Here is a 12,801-nt window from a genome sequence, read left to right on the forward strand (position 1 = left end):
GTTGCTATGTGTGTCATACTCCTCCTGTTTTTTTTCCCCTAAACTTTTAGTAGAGTCATTTACATAGTTCAGTTTTTATCTCAGCTATGTTACAGAGTGGCAGGAAAATATTTTGTCTCCAAACTACAGCCCAAGTGTGAGAGCAGCGTATCCTGAAGCTAGTTACTAACCAGAAAATCAGGAAGGTAAAGCAAATCTCTGGAGGCAAGATCTGGACTCTGTGATATCGCCGCTTCTCCCCACTTGAAGCGTCTCTTTGCAGTGCCGCACCTGGAGGTTTGGACTTAATCATTAAACAAAAAGAACAGTTACATTCTGCCTTCCTACAGGGCAGGGGCCTGGGACTGGCAGCATTTCTGTTGTCTCTAGAAATAGAGGGGTTATGAGAAAGCCTCAAAAGAGAGGGCAAGAATAACACATCCATTTCTCATCATGAGTTACCCCCTTGTATGCCTAGAACGCGTATGGAGACATTCTCTTTTAGTAAAGTCAAAGAGAAAAGCCATGAACTAAGTATCCTGAACACAGAGACGTGAGCCCTCTCAGTCTCACAGTCCCTTAGGAGTCATTTGTAAGTTCTATTTCCTTCCTTATCGTCTATACTATTCCCTCTTGTCTCCCTGAAATCTACCCACTCCTGGCGGTGTGTGTGTCTCTTTCTGTCTGTTTTTCTATCTTAATCTTCTGTACATATGCACCCACTCACCTTTTTACCTTGTTCTGAGAAATAAAATACTATTTTTCAAACTATGTAATAGGATTATCAGGCTAGACTTGACTTGTAAGTTTTTCAAGATTTCTTTAGAGTAGGCCTCATTTCAAGTCATCTTTGATGACCAAATTTCCAAATGTATCCCAGTTGAAGTCAGTTCATTTATTTGCTTTAAGAGTTATATGCCATGAGACAAACAGTTCTGGTGTTGTTGAACTTTTGGATGTTTGTGCGCAGTGCTCACGGGGAGGAAGTGGGCAGGGGACGGTCCAGATCGATGGCCACCGACTGAGCCGCTGCTACTTGGCCCCCTGGGGCTCCTTCCGGTGCACCCCTTCCTGCAGCTGTTCTTCTTCTTCCTGACATTTCAGCACTTCTTCTAAATGTCTGTCTTCTTGAAGGCTGGAAATTACCTTCTTCTCATGACCAGAATCCAAAGAGATTTCTAAATTCCACTCTTTCTTTCTTTTCAGTTCTTTACATATTGTCACCCAGAGAACAGTGTTCACTAAAAACATTATTCCAACTGCCAGATAGAAAAGGACATGAAACCACACGGGAGTTGGTAACTGGAGGCCTGAAACAGAAAAAGACAAAGAGAAGAGATACTATTTAGAGACCAGAGGGGTCTGGCTGAGTTATGTTTGGAAGGGAAGGTTGGCTGAGACCTGATGTGCCTGTCCTCAAGGAGGCACTCGTCATTTCAGGGAGCAGGAAGGAACTGGCGGTAGCTCTAACTGGCTAAATGGTGTATAGACAGGGACAGGCTCCTTGGAAGAGCTTAATTGCTGGGCCCTGTCAGTGGACTTACTCCTTAGTTCCAGAGACAACTGGTATCTCTGTGCCATTTAATACTTGAAATGAATTTGGGTTGAAGATTAACTTTTTTCCCCCCAAGGAGACTTTGTTCTAGAGCTCACAATCCCTCTGCCTCAGTTAAATAGAGACACTTGGGGAGGTGGTAATTTGCAGTTTACAAAATCACTGTCTGATGAATCCACCTTGTGAGCTCCTTGAAGCAAGAACTATACTCAAATGTCTTTATATCCCCAGACCTATGACAATAGATAGGAAGAACTTGATAAATTGTTGGTGAGATTGTTGGTGAGGAGGAGGGAGGCAGGGAAGCAGGGAGAGAGAGAGAGAGAAGGGGGGGTCATGGAGTGGAGGGAAGAGTGGGAGGGAGGGGAAAATAAAATAAAGAAGGAGAAGAAAAGAAGGACAGAGGAGAAAATGAAGGAAAGAAATGGAGGAAGGAAAGGCAAAGGAAAAAGAAAAAGAAAGGAAAGGAAATTTAATAGTTTGCGAGGAGAAGAGTGATGTTGTGAATCAAAGATGGAAAGGCCTGCTTGTGGGCTTTTCCTGAAGAGACTTTCCCCTCCTGTCTGGGCCATGAAACCCTTGAACAAACCGCAGTCCCATGGGAGATAAGGGAGTCCCTTCTTCTGTGCCAGTGGCTTCCCATCATTCTCACTCACGAAGCACTTGAAGCTCCAACTCAGGGCTGCGCTTAAGGACATTTCCGTCTTCTGTGGCGGCCTCGCACCAGTATAACCCAGAGTCTTCTCTTCTAGCAGTTAGTATTTGGTATTCAGAGGATGTGTTCCTGCCTCGCAGGGTCTTGCTGCCCATGTAGAAGGAGAAGTAAAGCTGCAAACCAGGCCTCTGCAGGAGCAACTTTGTTTCACAGCTCAGGGTGACCAGATTTCCCTCCAGGAGTGGGGATGTCACAGATGCATTCAGCACTGGAGCTGGAAATAGCTCTAAGGAGAAAGTCGATGGGGGACAGGGTTGCCTGTTTAGCATCCAGGTCCTTTTCACAAAAGACATGCCCTTTACCCCCTTGGGAAACCTGGCCCTAGAAAATGCATCCATAAGGCATTAACACTTTTTACTTCCAGCAGAGAGCCATTCTTGGGGTGTCCTAATAGACATAATTAGGGTTGCCAGCTTGCTGAGTTGTACTGAGGATACCTCTATACCAGTGGTCCCCAACCTTTTTGGCACTAGGGATGGATTTTGTGGAAGGCAATTTTTCCGCAGTCAGGGGTGGGGTGGGGACGGTTTCGGAAGGAAACTGTTCCACCTCAGATCATCAGGCATGTGCAATTCACAATAGGGTTCATGTTTCTGTGAGAATCTAATGTCACCACTGATTGGACAGGAGGAGGAGCTCAGGCCGTAATGCTGGCTCCTGAAGAAGCTCACCTCCTGCTGTGCAGCCCAGTTCCTAACAGGCCACGGACCAGTAAGGGTTGGGAACCTCTGCTCTACATGGTCCATCCTTCCCTGAATGACCATGTCATCTGGTCGATAACCATGCCCTTTTGGCAGTGGTCAACTAGGAGTGAACCCTGACTCACACACTTGCCATTTCAGTGACTTTATTATCATCATTATTATTATTATTTGAGACGTAGTCTTGCTCTGTTGCCCAGGCTGGAGTGCAGTGGCGCTATCTCGGCTCACTGCAAGCTCCGCCTCCCGGGTTCATGCCATTCTCCTGCCTCAGCCTCCCGAGTAGCTGAGACTACAGGTGCCCGCCACATTTCAGTGACTCATTATTTTTGTTCCTGACTTTAAAAGATAATCTGGGACAATAATTTCTTTCCCACAGGAGTGAACTTTTTTTTTTCTCAGAAGGAGAAAGGTTGCTAGTGACTGTATTAAGAGGAAGGGCCGTGAAAGGGTCAGGACAAGGCCATATGCAAACTGCTTAGCTTGCAGATGCTCAGGAAGAAGTGGCACCACAGAGGCTGCTTTGTCCCTGAGAGGTAGATGGACAGTATAACCCGTTCCTCATGTTTTCCAGGTTTCTCTTTCTATGGAGCTTCCATGAGATTCCATAGTATTATTTTCTAACTCTCCTGGCTACCTAGAGTGAGTCTCTATTCTTTGCAACTAAAATAATGATGGATGAAATGTATCACCATTATGCCCTGACATTGACATTAGCTCCTGTGATTATTGATGGGGGTTGCCGTACACTGGAAAGAGTATTGGACTGGGACCCAGAGACCTCAGTTCTGGTTCCAGCTACTGGTCATGGTGTGACCTTTAGTAGTGCAGTTTACTTCTCTGGAGCCCAGTTTCTTCACTTGTAAATTAAAGTGAGGAGTTTAGAATATTTATGATATTCCCTCAGGGGGAGGGACTATCAGTTCTATGACTATTCTGATACAATACCTTTCACAGTGACAGATACTCCTGCTGATGTGTAGCGATGCTTTCCCATGCCTGAGCAATGGTAGGTGCCATTGTGACTTATGTTGGTTTTCAGAATGGTGAGGTTAGAATTCCAGTGGAAAAACTTAAAGGCTTTGCCATTTCGATAGTAAAGCACATTGTACACCAGCTTATCCTTCCATGCATGACACCTCAAGGCCAGAGGTTCTCCTTCCGTGAAGACTCTGCTGGAGACCTGCAGTAGTAGCCAGCCTGAAAAATATGAACCCAAAATGTATGTATACAGTGGAGGAGGTACAAGGAGGCCCAAGCTTGGCCCTGTGGGCTTCCTATTTTTTCTCCTTGCATCATCCAGCCTCAGAGCTGTGCTAAATCTCAGGCCTATATGCAGTCCCTCAAATATCTTTAGCTTTGGTGGAAAGAAAAGCAATCTTTACTGGCAACTGCGTACACAGCCCTTTCTTATGTTCCCTTTCCAGATCTCAGAAGTTGGTTGAAACAAAAACAGTTCATACAGCATGGTAGGCAGAATTCTAAAATGATCCCAGTGATTCACTCCCTTGTATAATCCCCTTGAGTGTGGGTGGAACCTATGACTTGCTTCTAGCCAACAGAATATGACAAGGGTGATGAAATGTCACTCTTGGGATTGCTACATTATGTAAGACTATATTAGCAGTCTGGATGGAGAAAGTCTCCTCCTGAACTTGAAGAGGTAAGCTGCCATGCCAGGAGAGGGCCTATGAGAGCGCCACAAGGCAAGGTCCTCTAGGAGCTGAGAGTGGCCCCCTACTGATGGGCAGCAAGAAAGCAGGAACCTCAGTCCTACAACCACAAAGAACTGAATTCTGCCAGTGACCTTGTGAACCTGGAAAAGCTACAAAAAGAAACACAGCAAAGTCAACACCCTAACTGCAGCCTTGGAAGACTCTCAGCAGAGCACTCAGCTAAGCTGTGATGGAAGTCCTGACCCATGGACACTGGAAGATCTTAAATGTATGTTGTTGCTAAATTTGTTACACAGCAATAGAAAACAAATACACTCCAACTCTTGACAAATTTGTTAATAGGACCACACATCCTAAGACAAACACACAGAAGGGCAAACATCCAGATATAAACATCCTACTACATTGATATGAATACTCACCTGTGTAAGATCAGTGATATCACTAGCAAAACAAGCTCCAAGTCAATGGGTTCTTCCTTTCGACATACACCTCTACACATAACCAAAAATGCTTCAACTACTTTTCTTTTCTCCAGAGGCAGTTGGTTTGGCTAAGTAAAAATGGGGTTCTCAGGAAACTAATGAGGAAAAGAGACAATAGTGCCTTTTCCCCCTCCAGAACTTATCTAAGAATGGAAGGCAGGTGTTTCTATGCTATACGTAGCATGAATTTTACAGTCATGGATACTGATATAATGCTTCCAAATAGAATTAATTCTCTTCCCTCCCTTATTCCCACCCACAGCCAGGAGGTGCTAAAAGACTGCACTGCCCAAACACTGCCATCTTTGCTTTATATATCTGAAAGAGTGGGAAATGCTGTCACATCTCCATCAGAAACTGTCAAACATTAGTAATGGTAGAAAATATTTGAATGAAACAATTAATAGGCTTGATTTTGTGGATACTCTATTTTAGAAAGAAAATTCATATGCTTTTCAAGCACACATGCAATGTTAGAAAAATTAAGTGTGAACTAGGCCACAAAGCAATTTTCAACAAATACTAATGAACTGATACCATATTTAACACAAATTCTAACCAAAGTGCTATAACATTAGAAATCAATAACAAAAAACTACCCTCCAAAAAACATCTAAGTAATTCATGAATAAAATAATGTATAATGGAAATTTATGAATTTTTAATCTTAAATGGTAATGGGAGTATTATATATCAAAACTCACGAGATGCAGCTTTTAGCAGACATTACTAATTTCCTACTCAACAATCATTCCCCTACCTTCATGACTTTGGTGTCAGCCATATGATTAGGACTCGGGTCCACCAACCAGCTGCATTTTCTTGGTCTTAGCATATACTGATTAAATTGAAATGACTAAGAGTCAGTGAGCTGCAATGGAATTCCCCATGGCTGACTGGCAAAACATTTTAAAATAGGGCATAGACAGCACCAACCAAAAATGTTGGTGTATTGTACTGTAGTACAATTAACAAGTCTTGTTCATTGAAAACAAACAAAACTTTAATATTATAGTGAAAAGAAAAGCCACAGAGTGGGAGAAGATATTTAAGACACTTGAAAAAGGACTTATATCCAGAATATATAAATAACTCCTATAAGTCAGTAAGAAAAAGACAGACAATAGAAAAATTGTCAAAAAGACCTTACAAAAAAGGATACCCAAATAGGTAATAAACATGTGAAAAATGGTCAGTATCATAGTCATTAGGGAAATGCTTAATTTGCATTTGTATATCCAAAAGAATGGGAAATTGCAACATACCTCCATCAGAAACTGTCAAACATTAGTAATGGTAGAAAATATTTGAAACATGTAAAAAAAAAATATCCACAGCATTACTATTTGTAAGAGGTCAAAATCAGAAACAACCTGACTCCCTCAGCAGAATGGGAAAATATGAAATATACAGTAATAAGGACAAATGAACTTCAATTTACAACATGTATACAGTTCACAATCACAATGTTGAGAAAAATAAACCAGACACAAAAGAGTACATCCTGTCCCATACTGTAGCCCTTTATATGAAGTTCAAAAATAGGCAAAAAACCTATGGTGCTGGAAGTCAGTGTCAGGGGTGGACTAGAAATGGGCAAGAAGGAGTTTCTGAGGTGCTGGAAATGTCTACAATAGATCTGGATGCTGTTTACTTTGCAAAAATTTACTGCGGCATACATTTATGGCTTGTTGTATGTAAGTTATATTTCAATGAAAATTCACATTAAAATGTAATGTAAAAAAGATATGATTCTCAATAAGTCACTGATGCTGGGTGTCCTAGAGTCTGTGTAGAGGTAAAGAAAATGGCCTCTTCCCAGCCCTAGTCCTTTTGTTGTCACTTGAACCATGAAACACTTCTGCTTGAATTACCCAAAGTGTCTTGTTGAAACAGCTCTGTCAGAGGTTGCAGTGAGCCAAGATCGCACCACTGCATTCCAGCCTGGGCGACGGAGTGAGACTCTGTCTCAAAAAAAAAAAAAAAAAAAAAAAAAAAAAAAAAGGAAACAGCTCTGTCAGCTTCCCTCAGCTCTCCATCCTAAGAACTTATTTACAGAGACCTAAGGGACACACGAGGAACATCAAGCCTTCCCTCAGACATTCTCAACATTTTCTTGGCTAAAACGCATTTCCTGTAACAGCAACCATGTCTGTGTAAAGGTAATTTTGCCTCCAGTGTGGATTAACTTTCGCATTATCATTTTTAAAGAAGTTTAAACTCATCACTTCTGAATAACTAAATAATACATTTGGTTATTTTGTCTTGCATACTGAATGAAGCATTTTTCCCTGAAGAATACTGCAGTCTCCATGTCTTGATGAATAGAAACTCCTTACAGGTTTAAGTGGGTGGTGGGCTTTTCTGCTTCCATTTATTAAAATATGACAATAATTCCATGTCCAGAATATTATCTTAAAGATATACTATGAAATGTGCCCCAGGAATGTATGTATAAAGATGATTATTGCAGCAATGCTTGTAAAATCAAAAGAGTGGAAACATCTTATAAATTTGCTAATAGGCAGAATGGTTACATTAATTCTGGTACGGCTGTGCAGCAGACATTTTAAAGTAGATTTCTATTAATATAAACAGAACTTCGAGGTATTTTAAGTGACAAAAGTAAGATATAGGACAATACTTAGAAAGTGTTCTACCAACCACAGCTTTAAAACTATACATATGTGTGTATATATATAGTTTATATATAATAATGCTAATATATACATATAGATGCATAATATGTATATATATATATTGGCAGTTTTGTTTCTGTGGAAGGTGACTGCAGATCTAGGGTTTTGGGTGGGAGGAAGATATTTCATTGTTCATTATTGCTCATTTGTTTGAATTATTATTATTTACTATGTGCAGGCATACATTTGGAATAATGATACAATCTTAGAGCCTAAATCTTACTCTAGACATCCTACTTACAGCTGGCCCAGCTGAGGTACTGTTGGTACACAGTTTAAGGACCCTGCTGTGATGTTTTGAGTATACTGACTTAGTTTCACCGGGTAGGTACCTAGTGCTGAGACCTGCGCCCAGATAAATCGACACACACACATCTGGCGTCCAGAAAGGAGAGAATGCAGAGGAAGACCTTGTGGTTTCCAGCCCTCCTGGTCCAAGTCATAATTACCTCTGTGGATTTCCAGCTGTATGGGGTCACTTTTCCCTGAGAGACCTCTCTGGCACCTGTATTCACCACTGTCATTGACACTGGCAGAGGTGATTCTGTAGCTGGGGGTGGAGGTCTGAGTGGCTGTGCCATTGAGAAACCACTGTGTAGAGCTGCTCCCAGGCGGATGGAAAACCTCACACTGTAAGGTTACGGTTTCCTCTTGGAACACGCTGACCCATGGAGGCTGCAAAGTGATCACTGCCTTTGTGGTATCTACTTAGAGATTACAAGAAGAAAAAGAAAAAGATCAAGTGGAGTAAGGGGGAGGGCTCAGAGCAACTGGTAAGGCTTTTGTGGATAGCACAAGGGAAAAATACATATTTAGATTTATTTGAAAAATAGGCAAGTGGAAACCTACAAAAGCCAGCCTTTAAGAGTGTCCTCCTGCTGCAGAGACCTCTGTTCATGTTATTAAATCCTCATCTGGGTGTTGGGAATCTGGGGCTCCTGAGGATTAAATTACTGATGTAGGTTTTTCTGTTGGGAGCAATGAAGCAGGGTTTTAGACTTCGGCAAGCCGAGCGGAGCTGTTTTCCTTATCCTCTGAGGTATACTGTCTCTGAGAGTACATTGCAGGGCTTCAGCAGCTTGTACATTGGAAATGGAGGTTCAAACTCCTCTCTTTGAAGCCTTCAGTATTTGCCTGGCTCTTTCTGAGGAGAAAAAACCCACTCTGCTTTCTTGTAAAGGGGACTGGTTTAGGGGATGTTGGGAAACCCAGCAGACTACTTCAGTGTCAGCAGACTACTTCAGGGTTTGTGCAATTCTGGCCCTTTCTTGCTGTTATATATACATTCAGGCATTTCATTCAGAGGAAAGAGCTCATTCAGAAAACTTTAGAAAGAAAGCTTACAAATCATAGTTTTTATGAAAATCATGCTCTGAATATGGGAGATTTTACATAATTTATAAATCTTTCTTCTTTCTCTGCTTTCCCTATATGCTCTTCTTCAGGTTAATAGGACCTATCCTTTGGAAGTTGGAAATTGACATAGGAGGAGAAGCTGAGTTAGAGATCACTCACCCACTTGCCCATCAACTGGAACTGCAAGAGATCAGAGAATAAAGACATCAGTTGGTCCAGGGAAATAATGAGGAAGAGAGAACTGGGAAGACAGAATTAATGTAGACTCTGAGGGATAAACTCAGACTTCTTGAGTTTCTATTTCTCTTTCTCAAAATCCAGTACTAACAGAACTGAACAAGCTACAGGTGGTTATCAAGGAAACTTCACTGTGGTGCGTCCAGGCTTAATGCTACCTCAGGGCCCCCCTTCCCATCCTTTTCATAAAATAAGCTCTAATAAACCATGGAAGCACAGATACAAGTTGCTTCATATTCATGAGTTCTACCCAGAGTTACCACAGGAAGACAAAACTCTTGACTCCCCACAGCCACAGCCTGTACTCTTCTAACCGTCCCCTCTGAGTCCAACTTACCCCAAAGGAGCAGAACTGTCAAGAACCACATGTTGTCTCCAAGCTGGTGGGAGCAGTGAAATCTGTAACATGCAAGATATTGAAGAGGTTCTGCTGGGGGCTCCAGAGCCGAATTAGAAAAGAGGAAGGAAATTGCCTTTTCTGACCGTTTTCATCATGTTCCTTTTCTGGGAAGTACATCTTGAATTCTTGAAACGTGCTTTCCCCATGCTCATACCTCTTAGCCCATCTCTCCCAGTTTGAAGCTCTGATTTTCAGGTTATGAACTCTCAGAATCCAGGGAAAATGCTAAAGTTGTATTGACATTCTATTCTATTTTTTCCCTCTACCATTTCTGTTTCTTAGGGTTAGAATAGGGCAAAACCTCACTCTTTATAATTGGTTCAATGCCTGGCTAATGCCTCCAAACAATCATTTGAATCCAGAAGTTTCTATATCAGCCTCTATGAGGCCATGGGAAAAGTTACTCATCTACAAGAGCTGCCCTAATACAAACCAGCCTCTGCTCCTGTAGGGGACACAGACAGGATCAATCTCCCATTTTGGTTAAAAAAGAAAACAAACTCTCTTCCTGAAAGACATCATGAATTTGGAGTGTTTATTTTGGCTAAATCCAAGGAAATTAAATGTTTAATGTGTATGTTATGGAGAAGAAAAATAACTCATGCACATGGATAGCAATATCTTCAAGAAAAGAGTTTCAGAGTACAAGTGGGGAGCTCTTTGCCACCAAACTGAGGTGGCTCCTGAGACAGAGTTGTAACCCTATAAAAAATTTTTTAGGTATTATGGTAAGGGAGAAAGAGAGCTAAATGGAAACTAGGATGAATTCAATGAGTGCAGAGAGACTTTGGCAATCTTACTAGCAGAGAATGAAAAATGATGACAAATCATGCTGTAGATTGGTGTACTGGCCCCAGTTTCTCACCGCTCCCTGAATCTACACTCTCTCCACAGCCTCATGAGGGTACGTCTCTGACTCTTGACTGTGGCTCATCAGGAGACTTTCATTGGCCAGCGAAATGTGAATGGAAATGACACGGTGCTAATTTCAAACTTAGCACTTAGGAAGCTTCACACATTATCTCTCACCCTCTTGTTCTCCTGTGATTGCTGAGACAAGAACATTTTTTAGCTAGTCAGCCACAGTGCGAAACAGAGCTGTCCTACACATTGTGGCTTGAGGCGGAGCTGCCTCACCTGCCCTGCAAACTTGTAAGTGAGAACTAAATGCTTACCATTATATGCCACTGAGATTTTAAGATTGCTATACGAGCAAGAGCTGACTGACACAAATGAAAAGCAAGGAAGAAAGGCTGGGAAGAACTCAGGGTGTTCTGAAGAGACGAGAGAAGCCTCAGCTTGTTAAAATTTATATTCAAAGCATACATCTGTAACTATTTTACTATTTTGTCTCCAAAGTTTTCTACTGTATGCATGTACCATAATTTATTTCACCAACTTCTCTTCATGAACATGCAGGTTAGTTCTAATTTTTTACTGTATGACCAGTAAAAGAGACTGCTCACTGCCATAAATAGTCTTGTGACTACCTTTAAACATTCGACTTATTGTTTCCTTAGGACACATTCCTAGCATCAGTAGTGCTTACTCAAAGGAAATGCACATTTTTTCCTTTGGATAAGATGCTATCAGATTGTCTATGATCATTATCCTCATCACTGCATAAATTTTAGAGTGCTTATTACATGCCAGACAAATATGCTTGATACATATTTTCTTATTTAAGCCTCACAATAATCTATGAGTAGACACTAGTATCTCCATTTTACAATTGATAAACCTAGTGAAAGAGGAAATCAGTAATTTGTCCAAGGTTGTAAAAAGTAGAAGCAGGATTCAAAATCAGACAGTTTGATTTCCTTTACATACTCACTGATGGAGTATAACAGTGCCCACCCCATGCCTTGCGATTACTGCTTTGTAGTAAAATAGCTACTTCTTTGAAAAATAAGTGAAATCATTTCATTGATCAGGATAACATGAGGGAATTAGGATTGTTGTGTAAGAGGAATGTAAGATCTATAGCCTGGAAGGATAAAATACTTTCTTTCTAATAAGTGTTGTTGTTTCCAAATGTTGAGGAAATAGCCATTGATGTAGGTTTAAATTCATGTAAGAAGAGCTAGAAAAATGGGGCAAACATGGTAACAAAAGCAAACAGAGTAGTCTTCTAGCATTTGATGGACAATGAAAATCATGATGCTCTGTTCTCACTTATAAGTGGGAGCTGAACGATGAGAAGACACGGACACATGGTGGGGGAACAACACATACTGCGGCCAGTCGGGTGGGGTTGGGAGAGGGAGAGTGTCAGGAAGAAGAGCTAATAAATGCTTTGCTTAATACCTAGGTGATGGGTTGATCTGTGCAGCAAATCACTATGGCACACGTTTACCTATGTAACCAACCTGCACATCCCGTACATGTACCCTGGAACTTAAAATAAAAATTCATGGAAAAAAATCATGATGCTCAGAAGAACCATTAGGAGAATTTACATCTATATATGACATTTGTATTTCCATATATTAATGCTTTTTTTTTTTTGAGACGGAGTCTCGCTCTGTCACCCAGACTGGAGTGCAGTGGCACGATCTTGGCTCACTGCACCCTCTACCTCCCAGGTTCAAGCAATTCTCCTGCCTCAGCCTGCCCGGTAGCTGGGACCACAGGTGCATGCCACCATGCCCAGTTAATTTTTGTATCTTTAGTAGAGACGGGGTTTTACCTTGTTGGCCAGGAAGGTCTCAATCTCTTGACCTTGTGATCCGCCTGCCTCAGCCTCCCAAAGTGCTGGGATTACAGGCATGAGCAACTGTGCCTGGCCACTGATATTTTTATAATGCCATCATATTCATAGGCTTCATTCTTTTAAAATCACTTTACAAATACAATTTTCTCAAAGGTAGATGCAAAATCTTATTTGCCAATTTTAAGAAAAATTGCTCTCTACTACAGAAAATGATTTATGAACAATTATTTGATTTTTTTTTAAAAGATAAGATAGGCTGGGTGCAATGGCTCATGCCCATAATTC

At 41.3% G+C, this 12,801-nt stretch overlaps 1 protein-coding gene across 2 annotated transcripts; it reads right to left on the minus strand.

Moving 5' to 3' along the window:
• Position 1: 1 nt before the first annotated feature.
• FCGR1A (Fc fragment of IgG receptor Ia) lies at positions 2–9,822 on the minus strand. Of its 2 annotated transcripts, none has more exons than XM_030824682.1 (6): positions 9,741–9,822; positions 9,326–9,346; positions 8,260–8,514; positions 3,899–4,150; positions 2,191–2,475; positions 2–1,289 (listed from the first exon to the last, which is right to left on the minus strand). In XM_030824682.1, the coding sequence occupies exons 1-6, from the start codon at positions 9,769–9,771 to the stop codon at positions 1,012–1,014; spliced, it is 1,122 nt and encodes a 373-aa protein (XP_030680542.1). In that variant the 5' UTR covers positions 9,772–9,822; the 3' UTR covers positions 2–1,011. The 2 variants fall into 2 exon arrangements, with proteins under 2 accessions (XP_030680542.1, XP_030680541.1); XM_030824681.1 differs by having other exon boundaries at positions 8,260–8,517.
• Positions 9,823–12,801: the final 2,979 nt, after the last annotated feature.

Source organism: Nomascus leucogenys, chromosome 12 (genome assembly GCF_006542625.1).
Source record: "Nomascus leucogenys isolate Asia chromosome 12, Asia_NLE_v1, whole genome shotgun sequence".
Taxonomy (NCBI): Eukaryota; Metazoa; Chordata; class Mammalia; order Primates; family Hylobatidae; genus Nomascus; species Nomascus leucogenys.